The 19,160-nt window shown below is 36.1% G+C and overlaps 1 protein-coding gene across 1 annotated transcript in view; it reads left to right on the plus strand.

Moving 5' to 3' along the window:
• Positions 1–601: 601 nt before the first annotated feature.
• LURAP1L (leucine rich adaptor protein 1 like) overlaps positions 602–19,160 on the plus strand; it is a 38,282-nt gene continuing 19,723 nt past the window's right edge. The window contains exon 1 of the mRNA XM_012769615.3: positions 602–1,597. Within this exon, the coding sequence (XP_012625069.1) occupies positions 1,292–1,597 (306 nt within the window). The 5' untranslated portion in view covers positions 602–1,291. The remainder of the gene's footprint in view (positions 1,598–19,160) is intronic.

Below are 19,160 nucleotides of genomic sequence, written 5' to 3' on the forward strand. Positions count from 1 at the left end.
CTTGGTAGAAGTATCTCAGATTAATAAATTACACAATTTATGTTTCTTCTAATAGTTGAAAAATTATAGATAAGTTATTAAAGACAATATTTTCACTATTAATGCTGAATATATTTTCCCATGGTTAAAATATCTCAGCAACTGCCCACTTATAAAATTCCACCTCTATCCCAGTAGTTCTATAAATTATTCTGGCTATTTAAATTCTTCACTTGGCTTGCAGTGACATACTATAACATTTGGTAAGATAATTAATTTGAGTTGTACGTATTCATTGAACTTTTGGAAAAATCATTTGATTCTTTCTGTTAGTATAAAATTATTAGGAAAGGCTCCTAAGCCTACGATTTTTCCTTTTACTAAGGTAGGGGGATGGGAAATGACACCAAAATTAAAGTCATTGTTCTGCCTCTAATTTTTCACAACCGTTTTAAAGGCGATTTTGTTGGGGAAACTGAAAATCTAATACCCTAACACTGGTACTCTTAACTAAGGCAGGGCATTGGAACTGTACTACTACCAGCAGGGTTGGGTAAATTCTGTTGCTCTTCATGTCTGTGATATACGGTACAGGGTTGGCCCTGGTTTGGTCCACCTGCCAGCGGAGTTTAAAGTTTCTGAGGCTCCAGGCTTCCAGGAACACAATGACTTGGATCAAACAGCCTAAATGCGAAGAAGGGCATTTCTGCTGCATCAAGGAAGCCGCTAAACTCCAGCTAAGCTAACTCTTTTTTTATGCGTCCCTGCACACGACCGAATTCCTCTTTCACTGACCAGAGATTATTTCTGACAATTCAGGATATCTCGAAAGCTGGAGACATATGGCTGGAAAATGAAACGACCCAGGACATCGTTTCTGACCACACCGTTGTTTTGTGTCGCGTACTACCAGATGGGCAGTCAGTGAACGGCGCAGGGATGGGAGCGGACAGTTTTATAATGTGAATTTTCCCCCCTCGACAAAGCTCAAACAGATTTCATTTCTCTTGTCTTTCGGTCTATAGTACTTGCTTCCCCCCCTTCTCTGCAATATCAATTAACTCAACTTTGCAGGGAGGTGGCCAGAAAGAAGGAGAATGGGGCGATCCTGATCATCTTAGGACGTGTCGGAGGAGTCGCAGCGCGGATTTCGGGGCTGACGCCGCGCGGGCGGGCATGGAGCGGACGGTCCCCCGGATCCTCCGAGGACAGAGGCCGGGAGGGGTCTGCTGATCTCGCGGCAGCCTCCTAGGCCGTGCCCGCCTCTCATCCGCTGCGTGTTATTACCATCGCCACCGTTCTCCAAAAAGTCATGGAAGACAACCCGCTGCCAGACCTCAGGGACATTGAGCTGAAGCTGGGACGCAAAGTGCCCGAGAGCCTAGTGCGCTCGCTGCGTGGGGAGGAGCCGGTTCCCCGGGAGAAGGACGGGGACCCCGGCGGGGGGAGCGGCGGCTGCGGCGGTGGCGGCTGCAGTAGCAGCAGCAGCAGCTGCAGTTTCCCTCCCTCCCTGTCGTCCTCCTCGTCGTCCTCCCCAACCTCTGGCTCTCCACGACGTAGCCACTCCAGCGCCCTGGAGAGGCTGGAAACCAAGCTTCACCTCCTCAAGCAAGAGATGGTGAGTGTGGGGCGCCAGCCGCCGGGGTGGGAGCCTGGGCCGGGGCCCAACGATGGGGCGACCGGAGAATGGGGCCGCAGAGAGGGCGGCAGGGACTGCAGAGTGTCGGGCGCGTGGGAAACGCGGACTGGAGGGACGCGCGTCCAGAGGCAGCTGCTGCGAGGCTTGTTTACCCGGGACTTTGCTCCGTCACGGTTTGCTACGACAGCGGAGTCTGCTGTGTTCTGTGTACTTTCGGGTGGCGGCGACTCACCGAGCCCCGCTGTGACTTTTTAGCTGCCAGCCTGCAGCCTGCCCAGCGCCCGCCCCCTGAGGGTTTGCTGTTACTGCACCCATCTGGGGCCTGCTGAGCGCCCGTTTACACTTTGGATAGGTTGGAAAGGTGGCTCAGTCCAATGAGCTTGCTGCAAAAATACTTCCTGGTTTGCCTGGAGGTGGCGCGGAGGGGTCCTTGCAGCCCTCCTGGCTGGCTCGCTCTTTCACCAGCGCCGCTCCACCCTCCCTGCGTCCCTCCCCACTTGGTGCAGCAGCTGCAGCTGTTCCAAGGCCAATGTTGAGCAGATTCTCCACAGCTGGTTCTGAAAACAATGGCCCACTCGTCCTTGATGTGCTTATGAATAGCCGGTTTCCCAGTTTTGATCCCAGCCAGCAGGTGATCCCCAGTTTAGGGATTTGCTAATGATCATCAACCCATCTCCTTCAGTCCTCAATTTGCAATTGTTTTCCCTGCTGTTTGCAAACGTTTCGGCCTAAGCTTGGAACAATAATACTTGTTATTCCGGATGTGCTTAGACTAAGACACTGATTTACTTGCCATGAGCTCTTGGGCAGGTCATTTCACTTCTGTAGATCTCAGTATATTTGTACAATGATGATCTGTTTGGGGAAGATGATTTCCTTCCTAAATCCTTTGAAGTAAATAACCACAAAGCAACAGCATTTTCTACCAGCTTGGAGATGAGGAAAGTTACAACAGCAGGCCTCAAAAGGGTAATGCCATTAAATTAACTTCACAGTTGCTTTGGACATGCTTCAAAGTAGGCTAGGAGGTTTCTATTACTCAGACAGAAATGATAGAAATCTTTTCTATCATTCTATTATTTAGTTATCATGAAGTTCTATCATTAAATTATTATTTGTTTTTAGGTTGGATAAAAATTTAAGGAAAACCCTTAGGCAGGTAATTGAGAAGCTGGAAAGTGGAAGGCATCTTCCTTGATGAGTTTATAAAATAGATGAAAAGATAAAGTGGGAATATAATTTGGTCAGGGAAAGATTACAAACCAACAACTCAGCAGGTGCCTGGTGCCATGTAACAGATCTCACGTAAGTGTTGAGACAAACAGATAAAGCTGGATCTATTTCTCACAGAAAATGTGCCTTGTCCAAAGAATAAAAAAAGAAAAATGCTGCTAACTGCAAATTCAGGGTGTACTATTAGGGAAAAAGACATCAAGGAGATGAGGCAATTTGATTCCTAACCATGACTTCTGTCATTTTACCCAGGGAATGTTAATATACTTACTTGCTCTAATAAATAAATGTTGTCAAAACACATTTCCTTCCTCAGTGGCTTCCAGATTGGCAGCAGAGCAAACAAAGTCAGTAATGTCACTTTGCTAGAACCTCATAGACACAATTTAGAGGATTTATAAATAGCTTGAAAACAGTGACATTTCAAAAACTGATGAGTCCCACTCTCCCCTAGGAATATACATTGGAATGATTGGTACACGAATGGAGAACATTTTTTGACAAAAAGAATTACCTTCTATTTAAGTTGTACAGCCACATTGTCCTGATCAAGAGAAACTACAAATTGTATGAGAATTTTTATACTGATGATCTTCATTCTCATTATAACATGACAATATACATTTTACCTTCCATTGGAGGGATGAGTCACAATTAAGACTTTTTCATATATTAAGACTTTAGTTTTTTGAGACCCTACTTCTGCAACTGGATTCATGGTGAGAGTCTCTAGGGTCTCTGAGAATTTGTTACTTTTGTTTTTCTGAAGAATATTTCTTTACCACTCAAATGTTGCCCCTCTGATTTGGTGGAAACTTCTGGCTGGGGAGCCAGATTCACTGCGGTTCAGGCAAGTCTAGATCCAAATCAACAGGGTCCTGCAGGCTGTCAGAGCTGCCAGCCTAGGGAAACTTTTAACCCATCTTTCCAGGTAGAAAGGCCTGTCCAGCTCTCAGGCCAGTCTTGGTTCTTTTACTCACTGTTTTGTGGCATTCAGCAAGTTATGTAACTACTCCGGGACTCAGCTTTCTTCTAAAGGTAAAGATAAAAGCATCTCTATTAAGGCATTGTAAGGATTCAATGAAATAACATAAGAAAGTCAGTTGTTCCATAGGCATTCAAAACAATAAGAATGGTGGCAGCAATGGGCTTTATGTCAATGACAGGGCTATTCTGTTCATTTTACACAGGCAGCCCTAGAAGGGCAATGCGGCTTTGGGACTAATGAAAGCCTAGGCACCTTCTCTACCAGATTGACTCTATCATGGTGCTTCCTCTGTCATCAAGTCTTTCGTAGAAACCATGTTTCTATGCAAAAGCAAAAAATGAAATATGCGTGACCTTACCCAGCTTCACTGCAGCTAGAAATCTTGATTTTTGTTTTAGACTTAGCTTTTATTAAACACATACTGTGTGCTAAGGATGCTGCTGATTGAAGTAGCATATATTAAGAAACTCTAGAACCTACTGTCAGGTATCCAGGAAGTCTGAGGAACTGAGGCTAGTACAGTAGTCCCCGCTTATCTGTGGGGGATACGTTCCAAGACCCCCAGTGGATGCCTGAAACTACAGATAGTATTGAAATCTATATATATGGTACTATGTATTTTCTTATACATAAACACCTATGATACGGTTTAATTTATTAATTAGGCACACTAAGGGATTAATAACAACAATAATAAAATAGAACAATTATAACAATATACTGTAATAAAAGTTATATGAATGTGGTCTCTCATTCTTTCTCAAAATACTGTAATATTTTTGGACTGCGGTTGACCACGGGTAACTGAAACTGCAGGTGAGGGTGGACTACTGTATTTGGTTACTTATAGGGAGACCTTTTTATACATAAGGCACTGTGCTAGTTAAACATTTTACTTGTATTATCCTATTGAAACCTTATACTCTTTTAAATAAGTGTAATTTTTACAACAATTTTATAAATAAAACATTGAGGTTTATTGAGGTCAATGCTCAAGATAGTGAGAGGATGACCCAGGTTGAGGTCAGAATCTGAGTTTTTTTACCACACTGTGCTATCACATCTCATGCTTTAGAATTCCTTGATGCTCGTATGGACACTCAGGATTAAATGTATATATCTGCTCTTCCAGAGTTTCAAAACATTAAACATGTCAAACTGTATTCTTATTTACCATAAGCCTTCCCAGAAGGAACAAGCACAAAAGACAGTCTCTGTCTTAGCAATGCTCAGGGTTTGAATGAACATATCCAGAAGCCCTCTGGTTCCCAGCAATGGCATCCTATCCTTCTTGCCACTGTCACCGAGATCTCCATTAGTACTTCCTCTTGCTCCACAAGAGCTACTAGCAAGGGGTCCTCTGTGCAGATCTCCATAGTGAAGCTCAGTAGTATTCATAAGTTAGGGGTTTCAAGAGCTTACCATGGGTAACATTTTAGTTTCCCAAGAGATTCTGTTCAGGGTAAAACTTGGACCTTAGATAACTCACTAGAAAAAAATAGAAATTGGAAATCCTGACACCATCTTGTTTGCATTCAAGCAGTACTTTCAAATTGCTGTGTTTCTAATAAGGAGCTCTATTATTCTGTTTTTGTTTTTTTTCTCGAATGATATCAGTTGTACAGCACTGTGTGTGACTTCCTAGATGTATGGTTGAAAACACGTCGATCCAAATTGTGCTCAATATAAACTGCATTTACAGAATTCACATGGAAAAACAAGGTTATATTTTCAAGTATACATTTTGAAAGTCTCAGTCTTGGACTTCAAAATAAAACCTGAATGAATAATTCATTTTTTTAAAAAAGAGGCTAAGCATTGTGCTAGATGTTTGTGTATAGATATGACAGTATTATGTTCATTCTACAGATAAGAAAATTATGGCTTACTAAGGTTAGGTAACTTGTCAAAGTCATTATAATTAGAGAACCTATGATTCCCAGCCATTCATTCGAGCAAGAACTATGGTACATCTGGCTATAAACTGGATCCAAGTTAATCCCAAACCATACTATATCCGTGCACAGTGAAATGTGCCCATTTATTGTGAACAATCATTTTTATAGTAGTTTCATCACACCTCTACCAATAGGTCTTTTGGTATTCCTTTAAAAATATTGTTTCCTTTTTAAAAATTAAATTCTCTGTAATTGAAAACTTCCAAAAATACACAACTATATTGTAAAAAGAAGAACAAGAGTCTACCTCACCCACCTAGTACTACAACTCTGCATTTTACTCTATACCCTAAAGGAAGTGCTGCTTATAATTTGATGTTCATCCTTTCAGGTCTTTTTCTATGTCTTTGCCTGTGTATATATATGCACATGTACACTGACACAATGTTGGTGTGTTTGTATTTCATTTTCCTTATTTTACATAATAATGTTTTATGATATTACCTGGCATTTATTGGATGATTATGATATCACAGTTAGCATTCTAAACAATTTTCATGTATTATGTCATTTTATTCTTACTCCTCACCCACTTACGAGGTAAGCGCTATGGGGTTTTAGGTAAATATAAACAGATTCCTGATAGAGCTCAGGAATTTTCTAGTCAAACTTTATCTTATTCTGTCATTTCCTCTGTACAACCCCCAAATAGTTACTAATTATAAAGAAAAGGTAATTGCATCACTTCTATAATAAGTGATTAACTGAATATTTAGCAGTTCTTCTCGAAAGTAGATTCTGTTCACAGAGATCTGACTTAATCAGAATACTTCATTCTTCAATAGAAAAATAATTAAAAGTCTTCAAACTGGACTGAACATCTCTTCAATCACATACTATTTTAATGTAATTTTGTTTAGTGTTTGGTTTTTTGGTAATAAAACTTCTAAAAATTGGACCAAAAGGCTAACGTGGCGCCAAATGATACATGTCACACGGAGAAGACAGAATGACCACCCAGGAATTTATTGTGACTTTAGTCTTCACGGTCAAAATCATCGTAAATTTGCTCAGACTTGGGATGCTCATGGTAACAAAACAGATTCTGATCTTAGAGATCAGACATCGTCAGAACATTTTATTCTTGAATTGAAGGAATAACTAATATCCCTCAAATTGACTGTTTTCAGAGAATAATGTATAAAACTAGAACTGACTAATAGGCTTCTTTCTGAAGGACCATGTCATGGAGGGCTAGGAGATTGGGGAAGAGTAGAATCAGGACAAGAGTGAGACAGGAATGTGCTTGTGTCCTGACACTATTGGACCCAAGGTTTCATTTGGCAGGTTCAGGGCAGCTCTTGCCCCTCTCTTGGTTGGGCCTGCTAGCATGTACATTGCGGTCATCCTGTATTCTAACTGACACATTGTTTTTCTTTAAAATGTAATCTTGTCCATCAGGAGTTGGTTATATTGAACTGTAGTTAAGGGATGAGTTCATTTTAATCTCTGACACTTTGTGATTGATTGTGATTGTGACTGATTGATTGTGTTTAGATCGTCAGAGGCTACTCATTTCCCTCATTTCTAAGTTCTGGGATACACATCATACTCACCTATATCCCTTTACTATCAGCTGCACATTGCTTTTTTAGAATAATTTTTAATTTAAAATCCCACTTCCTAGATAATATGGCTTGTTTTTATGTAAACTAAAATTGATCAGAATCATCTCTTTGTAATTCAAATTGTGGGTTTTTTTCCTGTATATTCTAAATTGGGACACCAAAAGGGAACTTGAATTAAGGCTTCTGGTTTTCTGTATTTTGGTGATTGGAATAAAATTATTGTTATGTTAATACTCATCTCAGTAAAGTCATAAAAATGTTTTGACACCAGCATCCCCAACAGTGAGCTATACCTGTTACACCTCAGTATTTGCAAGTACAGGCTATTATTCTAACAGTTTTCCCAATATCCTTGCAAAGGACATTTAACTGAACATTGATTTGTTGTTTTAGTACCAACCAAGCAAAGCTTAAGACTGAGAGGAAGATTCCATACTCAAGGTGATAGAGTTCAACTTTCAAGATTGCTCACTTCAGAGAACTGAGTTCCTTTGCTGAGAATTTAGTCATAAATAGCTACTATTGGCTTCTAACAGATAGGAAGTTAATTGTGTTTCTAGATTTTCTCTTAATTTCATAAAGTTTTCAAATTATTATTATTAAAATGATACTATTACTAAAACATGCAAAGGATCTAAAGTGAAAAATAAAAGTTCTCCACGTTCCTATTCCCAATTTTCATTCTCTAGAGATGACTGTTATAAATAATATTTTATGTGTCTTTCTAGAAATTTTCTAAACATATGCAAGCATACCTAGTTTCTTCTATACCTTTAGTTACAATTGTAGCCATATATTTGTGTGTATAGAGAGAGAGTTTTAAAATTGAAACTCTTAGCTCATGATACAGACATTTTTTATAGGTTCAGCAAATATTCTGCTATTGATTTTATTTTTAATATATATATGCACTTTGCTTCAAAGCACAACTTATATTGCTGTGACTTTGAATAGCTTACGCAAAGGATGGCATTCAGGGAGAGTCACTCTATTTGTCTAAAAAAAAATCACAATTTATGAGGCAAAGAGATAGAGTCAGTAATTTCCAGAAATAGAAGAAACAATCATGGAACCATAGCGTGCAAAGAAACTTTAGAGGTCATCTAGGCCTATTCTCTGCTGGCATCCTAACTGGTTGATCATCAACATTTGCTTGAACTTATTCGGTGATGGAGACTTCACTGGCGCCTAAGGCAGATCATTCCATTTTCAGACACTTCTGTGCAGTGTATTTGTTAATTGGCATTCCAGTTGTTCATCAAAAGATAAATTCCATAATCATTCACTATGGGACAAAAAAATGCTTCAACGTGTGTGCCTGCAAGCCATAGATTCATAATTTAAGATGGAAGCTTTGTCAAATATGAAATCCAAAGAAAGCTCAGTATGTTTCTCATAGTTTTATATGTATATGACTAAAATAAAAGACTTTCATGCCCTTGTTGCAAAATGAGAAGAGAATGGCAGTGCTTTGCAGTGGTGAGGCTGCAGGGAAATGGGCACTCGCCTGCACTGCTGCTGGAAGTGAAACCTGAAAAGCACCTTTCCAGACAGACTTGGCACTGTATTTTTTTAAAGATATATACTGATTGACCTGGCAATTCTGGTGCCAGTATTACTGTAGAACTCTATTCTAAGGGAATAAATAATAAATTGGTACAAAAATGTAATCTGTGTGCACATTTGGTATTTTATGTATGATCAAGAAAATTGGAATAATCTAAATGACCAATAATGATAGATAGGTTCCTTATGTGCACATGATAGAAACTGATGTAGCTATTAAAGTTATGTTCTTATAATTATTCATGGACCAGAGAGAATGGTTATGGATATATACATGTATAGAACAAAAAGCTAGAATGAGATGCTCTATAATGTTAACAGAGGTATCATTGGATGGTGGAACTCTGGGTGACTTTCTTTTCTTCAGCTCTTTTATTTTGCTTGGTTTCTCTACACTAAGTATATATTACATTTGGATAAGAAAAATTATTGATAGATAAATAGAATTTTAAAAAATTAAAATAAATGCATATAGGATATGGAATACAGTAGAATTGAATTCAAGGAACCACAGCCCTAGCTACATGCCTTTAAGCACATAATTTAAATAATGAGATGAATATATGTAAAGTTGCTAAGATTCTGCCTGCTAAATAGTAAGCACTCATTAAGCATAAGTGTTTTTCCTTTTCTCTTTGATTAGTGGTTTAGCACTCTGACTTGTATAGGAAAAGATGAGACTAGAATTTTTCCTATCCTTTACCTATCATTTTCTTTTTACTTTATTTCATGGAAGCGGGTATGGAAATAGAAAGAAAATAGCTTGTTTTCCTGCACATACTACATCTGAGTCACTGAGTTTGGTATCTAGCACCCTGCACAGGAGCAGCACCTGCAGGGAGTAGTGCCCAAGTAAGAATTGGCCATTGCAACTCTGTAGAGTAAAGTGAGTTAATACCCAACTGACCCCTCAGGAGTTTAGTCACAGTGGCCAATCCTAATCATGGATAGGTCTATCATAAGGAGGTAATGGAGTTGACAACTACTTTCAGAAATATTTACAAAGCATTCTACATTCTCTTCATAGGAGCAAATGGAAGCCTTATGCTTCTTGCCAGAAATAAGTGAATAGAAAATATTAAGACTAAGATAGATGTTCATATAGGTTTTTAAAGAAAAAAAAAATTAGCCATTGCCCAGAGAGCAGAAAAAATTAGAAATAATTAAGACTACAGATAAAGCCCTTTTAAGGATTACATAGAAACCATGGGCAAGGATCTGAAAGCATACCCTAGTCATCTATCATTTTAAAATATCATGATAAAATTGTTTTGAAAAGAAATAATGCACAGGGAGTCACTAAGTGTAATTTAATTTTATCACTTAGATCAGTGATTTTAGTCACACTGTAAAACTTAATGACTTATTGATAAACATTATGCATTGACAAAAATCTTTCTGCAAATAAAGTACATTATTGCTTTAAAAATATTTATAAGTCTCTGGGGCTAAAGCTTTCCACACAGTGAAAGTCTGTGGATGAAATTCTATATACATGACTTCATTTGTCACTTTCCTATTGTGCCAGATTTTAGGCTCTGTTCTCTCACTTGGTTAATAAGATTGCTCACTATCTTCCTCTCCTGTACTCCAATCACCCTGAGGATAGAGGTGCGACATGGCATTTCCTTAATGCTTGGCCAATTATGTAGGGCCAAGCATTTATTTAATGTGTGAATTAAAGTATACCTGAATCCTGCTTCTAATTCTTGTGTTTGGAGTGCACTAGCAACATTTCCTTTTTTGGAGTGGATCATAGAAATCCCAGTGCCTCTTTTGTCTTCCCCCAGCCAAGCCCAGTCCTTGCAACTTAAGTTCTTGGTTAAAGAAAAACTAAAACATATTTCTACTGTGTGTTACTATAATAGATGACTTGGGGGTGGGGGGGAACAAGTTAAAGAAAACTTTCCTGCGTGCTTTGAAATGGTGCAGCAGAATTTCTTCTTGATTGCAGGACCTGCTGTATCCTCAGATACTGTCTATCTCAGCAGCCATTGTTCTCAGGGTGTTGGCCGAGCATAGAAATGAAAGGTGGTAGTTTTTCTTCATTCATAAGTACACAAAAATATGCACACATTAGTTTTTGCTGGCCTGTTTTCCTACTGTGAATGAGGTTTTGAGGTTTCAGGATACGAAAAAATAATTTGTAAGAAAAAAATAATGTTATTTATAGTATTATATATGATACATATTGGTATATGGTATAGTCTTTGTGGTTTTAGCTGAAAATAAATAGTCATTTAATTTGGCAGCCTAATTAATGACCTGAGTTGCATTCATCATTAGGGCATTAATTCTCTGACTATCCAGGGCACAGCCCTCAGTGTAGACTTGGGAATTTATGAGTAGGATGTGACTTGGCAACATTGTATCTGAGGTGTTTGAAGCAGTTGGCAAATTTGTAGAGTCTCCATGCAGGTAATCTGGATGAATAGACAGAATGAGGAAGTCTAGGTTTCTTGAATGTTCATTTTAAGATTCTAGAATTGGAATGAGTTTCAAAAAACCAACCCATTTTTCTGCTTGTCATTTGTAAATAGAATTGAAAGATGAAAAATGGCTGTTGAATATTTTAGTGTTGCAACTAGACCATCAGCCATGAGGATTTCCTTCTGGATTTTTTTTTTTTTTTTTTTTGTCTCTGAACTTTTTAAATACTCACTTTCCCAAAGACATCACCACCTTCCTAGAAGCTATGCTACATGGGATTTTGCTGCTTTTACTCTCAAATTCTACTTTCACAAAGTCATTTTCAGCCAGAGCTTCTGATCCATGTGAAAATATATAATTACTATTTCTATTAATTGATAGGTTTTGGACCACGTGTGTAGGTAGTAAATATATTTTGAATATTGGATGAAGTAATGACAATATTGCTTTGGAATATTTAAGCTATATGGGAGCAAGATTTCTGAGATGCAGTTTTGTTAGGTGAGGAAAACGAAAAAGAAGGACCCAGGAACAAGAAATAATTTGTTAGTACTTTTGTCTAAAAGAAATATTTCTCCTATGAGACATTAGTTTTCATTGTAGATATTTTGTATACTTTACAAGGCACTTTTATGTGCGTGATCTTCTTTCCTCAGTTCTGAAATTATGGGGCTTCAATGATTAGATGATGAATATAACATTTGCAGTATATATTTCAATATAATATTTGCAGCATATATTTTCTAGACTAAAGTATTTGCTCAATAAATGTGGCTATCAATAACTTTCTTCCTGATATTATAGTTGCTTGTCCAAGAAAGTAATGAATTTAGCTATACTATCACTATAACCATGAACTAAATTAAGTTTAGTTTTTAAAACTCAGACAAATTGCTTTAAGGGATTATATTTAATAGTAAAGTTCATATATTAAATTACCTCTTGAAAAATAGCCACTTGCTTTTCTCTTAATCTGGCAATGATTAGTTTTTAAGGAACTGTGATCCTGACAACTCTGAGAAGTGAAACAGAATTTTGACTTTTATATTTATGCCTGTTAACTTTGAGTTTATTACTTTAATTTTTATTTTCTTTTGTGTTTGCTTTGTAATTTTGTACAAGTTTCAATTATTCCTTATTTGGAAGTTTCTACAAATTAGTTTGGAAATACCAGAATAAATATGTGAGAAGCAAGTCAGGATAGCTACGAGATTTATGGTCTTTTCTGTATGTGTTTTTTTGGTCAGTGGAGAAAAACGAACTAGAATATGACAAGGACTATTTTGGTAGACACTGGACTCATGACAGTTAACCCAGATTACAAATTGTCTTAATAGGGATCCAATTTAAATGAGGATTTAGAAGGGGATCTGGAAATTTCCCCTTCTCTGGCTTGTCTCCCTCCCTCCAATTATCATCTTGTATTAGCCTAGGAAATAATAAAATACAATCATTCCTATGTCTTCCAAACAATATTCTGTTTTAGGGTAAACTCATATCATAGGGAAATGAAATCTAAATTCTCCACACCAGTGTGCTTATTATAAAACAGAACTATTTTCTTAGATGTCTGTATTGATACGATTTGGCTTATCACTTAATCAAGTTGATTCTGATCAGTATATGTTGTCCATGACCTTGACCTTGTAGCATTAGACTGAGGCACATCCACTATTTCCTGCTAAGCATTGTCGGGACTGGTTTGATTACTCAATGGCAGTGCTTTTTTATTGCCCTCCTTTCCAACAACATTAAAATTTACAAGTGGGAATTTCATAGACAAATGTCATAGAAGGTGGGAAATTTACTCAATGAAACAATTGACTATTTCCACTCTGTTGCAGTTGAAATCTTATATGGATTCATACATGATAAGTTAAGGAATTTTGAGATCTTAATGACAATTTTGCATTATGTTAAAGACACAGGGAAAAGCTGCTTCAAACAGTATTCCTGCGAGTCATGGTGTAAAGAAATCTCTTTAGTGAATGATAGCTTGACTTAATACCAGCAGTGGAAAACCAACATGCTTTGGAGGGTGGTACCAGAACAAAATGGAACTGCCCAAACATTTTGATTTAATTAACAAATAAAATGAGTTCATAATATGGTCATTGGCAGCGAATAAATAAATAACAAGGCTGAACTCACAAATGGATGCTACTTTCTGTGTTGGAGGCATTTAAATAATCATAGTATAACTATCTTACCTTATTGGCATTAATAAACAAGTGGGTTGAAATAATTGTTAGAGGCTGTAACAGTTTTATTCAAAACCATTAACCATTAATTAAGTCTCCCAAGAGTAATGTCAAATGCTCACATTAGTGAGTTGGAAATGGAGATGCGATGACTGAGTAATTCGCGGTAGATAAAGACTTAGGCCAGCTTTTCCACTTTGCAAACTGTTCTGAGTGCTGTGGAGCAGCCAATATAAATAGAGGAAATGCATTTCCACTTTTACTTTAATTCCAAAAGTCCAAGCATCATTACTAGGAATGCTCAGTAATTTCATCACATTAAGTGTTGGGTCATTTTTGTTTGCTTTCAGTCTTAAGACAAATTGATTCTATTTGGATTTCACCCATTTCTTTAAGGAAAAATGTACTGTTATTTTTTTTAAACAAATTGAGTTGATTGTGTGTCAATAAGATCAAATAACTCAAAAAAACTTATCCTTTATGTGAAAATTCCCCAACGCCCTTTTGTAAACAGAATTTGGAGCTACTCAAGTGTGCTAACTCTTCTGAGAACAAACAAAATGAGTTAAATATATGCTTAGAATGTTGGATTGTTTCATACACTTGGAATTGAGTGTAACAAGAATCTCTTTGCTATCTCTATGAACTTACACATGAAATTAATTTTGCCCCAGCCAAAAATCTTGTTTGCTCCAATTAAACACTGGTGATGAAAATCTATAGTAAATATAAATATTTCCAAATCCCCACTCCTCGTTGGGCCATAGAGACAGATGGAAACTCTCAGCTACACACCATTTAACTATGTAAATATCCACCCTGAGCATTGTTCCCCATCTCTGCTTCTAGAAATGTTTCTGTGTTAGAGATCATGTGACTACAACATATATTTTTAAGCATCAACTATATTCCACTCCTATGATAAGCCCCAGAAGGATACAGATGAAGTTGAAGACATGGATTTCAGGTTACTTACAAATCAATCAGGTTAAGTTAAAGCATGAGGTTACTACAGTTTCCATGGTATAAAAACTTCTGGTCTAATCTCACAGGTCCCAGATTTGTAATAAAATATAATCTTGATAAGAAGGAAATTACATCACAGTCATTTAATGCTGTAACAAGAAACTGGTCATTTGCTTCTCAATTTACAACCTAAGCCCCACCTCAGTTTCTCAGACTTGCCCTGTGGACTCTTGCCCCTTAAGATCTGTGAGTGCTGTTCCTTTCATTGTGGGGCTTTCTTCCTCTTCCACCCCTACCTCCCACACTTCATGTAGTGAACTTGAACTTGTTATCCTTCAGATCATACCACTGATTAAATTTGACTTTTTTTATATCTATTCCTTAGTAGACTATTAGTTCTCTCATAGCTAGAACCATGTCCAATTTATTTCAATTTAGCAGATTGTTAAGGGCTCAATATTGGAGGAACAAATTAATTATGAATAAATAATAAATTATCTAGAAAATGCTCTTCCAGAAAATGATTAGAGAACAGCGTAGCAATAGGTGGTAATAGTAACTTGAGTAAATTTGAGGGTAGAGATAAGCAGGGATTGCCTGGGAAACTGTAATGAAAATGATAAAGAAACTTAGGATGATTATGTTGGCATTAATTAAAACAAGACTGAAAAGGTGAAATAATCCTGATGAATAGAGAATACTGAATGCCAAGCTCAGAAGTTTGAATATGGTTTCATACGGGATAGGACCAATAGTTGTTACTTTAGGCATTTATATAGTGAAAGTTGTGTTGTGTTTTTGCATACTTCTGTTTTTTTCTTGAGAACCAGTTTCCATGTGTTTTATATTATGGGGTCTTTAAAAGATGTTGCACTTTTGGAATAGTCATAAACAAGAAAGCACATTGTTGATTACTGAGGAATGAAAATATGCAGTAAAATAAAAGATGGCAAAAATATTTTTGGAACAAGAATAGAAAGAAAGTGAGAAGATTGTATTTGTAAAAGATATAAATATTTCAAAAAAAGTTTGTTTTCTTCCTATCAAATATAATTCCACAATGACACAGAAATTATGATTTCACAATGTACTCTCAATGAATTACTTATGACTGTCCATTGCCTTTATTACTGTGTTGAAGTTTACTAAACAAAAATATTAAATGTTTTAATCATTCAAATTATATTTATACATCACTTCATATATATAATCCCCTATTTATGATTGTTTTATTTTGTGATTAAAAATGTTTTCTGATTAAAATGTAACATACACTGCTGATAAATATTTTAGAAAGCACATAAAATATTAGGAATAAGGAAGACAAAAAATATGATATTATCCAGATGTCATTCTTGTTACCATCTGATTCTATTTTATGCAAGTTTTTGTCTTCTGTAATTTTTTTGCGTTGTTGAAATTCTAATTTACAACCTATATCTTACTTTTTGTAGAGACTACTCCTTTGCTTGTCATTGCATTATAAACTTTCTCCCATGTGATTTTCCTAAACCTCATTTGTATTGCCTGAAAAATATTCTGTTTTATGTACATTTCCCTAATTTTGGGTATTTAACTTTTTTTATATTTTTATTGGGATGTACTTTTCCACATTTCAGGTTATTTCCTTAATAATTCCTAGGCTTGAGAAATAAATATTATTCTTTTTATGACATGATTTTCCAATTTTTGATTTATTTTTGTTTTGTCAGACTGAATATTTCTAGTATAATTACTATTTTTTTCAAAAAGAATGCATTAATGCTGTGTTTTTTGAGCTCTTAATGAAGAACAAGGAAGCAAGTTAAGCATGTAGGCCTCACAGGCAGACAGAGCTAGGTCTGAATCCTGGCCCTCTCACTTTCTAATTGTGTGACTTTGGCAAGTTACTGATCCTCACTGAATTGCAATTTGAAGACAGTAATTTTTGGTTTTTAAAGTTTTTATTATAAGATTAGGTTAAAAAAAAGTATTTAAAGTTTTGTCATTGTGCCTGGCACTAATGCTTTATCAAAGGTTAGCAATTATTGTTTATGCTATTATGATGCTATTATGCTATTATATGATGATAATCATCAGAAATTTTTGTTGTCACAATGAAAGTCAACATGGTTAAAACTTTTTGTGTGGGATTACAGAACAAAAACAACAAGAAAAATATCAAAACAGCATACACATTATCAACAACCAAGACATCCACTACCTCTGAAATGTGTTGGTAACAGGATACTCTTCCTATTTCTGCTATCAGGCAGAGGGCTTTACTTAAAGGAACTATACTTAATTCCCAAAATTAAACATATCACCACCGGTTGCTCCTTCCTTACCCTACTTTCTGAGCAGTGAACTCTGATGATTGCAAATCCAGCCTAGTAAGATGCTACTGCTATCACTGAAGAGTAGCAATGGGAATCACATTGTGATTACTTTATAAAAACACCACAAACCAAATATTAGGAGGAGCCAATGCCAAGTTTCAGTTGGTTACAAAAATTATATTTCTGAATCAGGGGATAGACACTGGAGAAGGAAAAACAGACTATTTTATAACTTTCAGAGGTAGCTAGGTACAATATGCCTATACAGGTTATATTTTTCAAGTTTTATCCATCAGACTTTTAATTAGTAGAGAATCATCTCAAATTCTAGTGATAGCTTGACTGAAAGTTTAGGCTTTTATTGTTGTAACTTTGTCTTTTTTTCTCTCTCTATTATAACTGAGGACAAGGTTTTGGGTTTTGTTTTAACTTTAGAAAATTCTCTAAGGATTTTATTTAAGAATTATATATTTGCTTTAATAAAGAGATATCCAGCCAACCCAAAAGAGCCTTGTTTAAATAATTCACACCCAAGGGAAAGCATATAATTTAGCATCAATTTTGCTAATTATATGGCAAACAGTTATGCCCAATAAAATCCAGCTATTATATAGTTCTACATGTGTGAACATGTTCTTTTTGTTTTTTTTTATCTTCTGAGTTTATGAATTATATTTGTAGAGCTAACTCCAAATGGATAATGGAATATTTCTTAAAAATGAATAGTAATTTAGATGCTAGTTCATTGAACAAACATCCCATCCTAAGTTATAGCTGCAGTTTTTTAGGGGTGTTGAGTCAAAATTTTTAACATAAACATCATTCTTATTTCCAATTTATAATAAAAGCCATGTGTAATAATAATATAAAATTGTAAGTGCTTCATAGGTGAAATTTTCAGTGTAATGCTAAGATAGGGCATCATCTGAGCAAGGATAGTAAAACTTGGTATTATGAAGCCCAGTGTCTGGACATGTCCTGATGAGTCTATCACGTGTCATATGCTCCAATAATTCTTGCCACGAGCAGCCACATTTTGCTAGTGGGTATTTGTAGAATCTTACCTATACTTTGACACTTTCCTTTCTGGATTTTTCTACCTGGCTATGGGCAACACAATAATATGAAACATACTAGCAAACTCCAAGTTCTATATTTTAATAGGACATTTAAAAACTGTAGGAAAATTAGGATCCAATTAGGTCTGCATTGCCTAGATTGTTTCCATCTACATCCTTTTCACCTTTTGTGATAAGAATCGAGAAAAGTGAACCATGCTATTCCCAGTAGCTCTTCTTAAATATGGTGACCCATCTGCTGCCATATGCTAGGCATCTGTTTTTATCACCCTCATTTGTGGTCCTTCAAAGCTAGAAGTGATAACTTAACGTTGAATTTATGCTAATTTGTATTTCAAGAGAACAGATACTTGCAAACTATTTAATCTGGCAGCAGTAATTTTCAGATGGAAGGAATATAAAAGGATAAGAATAGATATTAGAAATTTATTTCTGAATCAGTGTATGACTTTTAGGTAATTATAACATCTCCAAGGTTGTATTTCTTTATCAGAAAAATGTGAGGAATGACCCTTGCTTGTAAAATAGTTGTTGAATATACATCAAAGTGAATATGATGTCAAATATGATAGTTTAGAATCACTCATGAATGCTTGTGAAAGCCTTTGCCTGTTTAACTTAAGTTATAGAATTGTTTATTTCTTGAGAAAGATGATTGATTATTTTTTATCCAATCCTAAACAGTCATCAGAAAGCATTGAAGGAATATTTAGGGCTAATACCACACTGATCAGACCATAATAAAAATATTTTTCTCAATTTTTTTAGTATTGTGGGAATATCAGTGAATTAGATTCAGAAGAACAAGCTGTTAGTCCCCTTTCTAGTACTAAGTGGTGATAGAGTTTTGGGCAAGTCATCAGTCTTGTGTCTTCTTAAGACTCATCGAATGTGGTAGTCTGAATCTGTCATTTACTATGGTTTCATTTAGTGCTAAGAATCTGCAATTTTCTGTCTTTTGGGTATATTTTCATTGTTGCATGGAAATAATCATTTCTGTATTTATCAACCCAGTTTTTCAATGCATACATGTAATTCTTCAGAGCAACAGATATGATATCAATGACATCAGATATTTAGATTGGTATAGCATTGTCTTTTAAAATGAAAAGTAAAATTACTTGAATAATGTGTATTAGGCAGTTTTTCTATGCTGAAACTAATATAAATACTATTTTGAGCAAGAGAACAACCAGATTTTTATTGGAAACAAATTCAGTAAGCTTAATTGACCT

Source organism: Microcebus murinus, chromosome 12 (assembly GCF_040939455.1).
Source record: "Microcebus murinus isolate Inina chromosome 12, M.murinus_Inina_mat1.0, whole genome shotgun sequence".
In the NCBI taxonomy this organism is placed as follows: Eukaryota; Metazoa; Chordata; class Mammalia; order Primates; family Cheirogaleidae; genus Microcebus; species Microcebus murinus.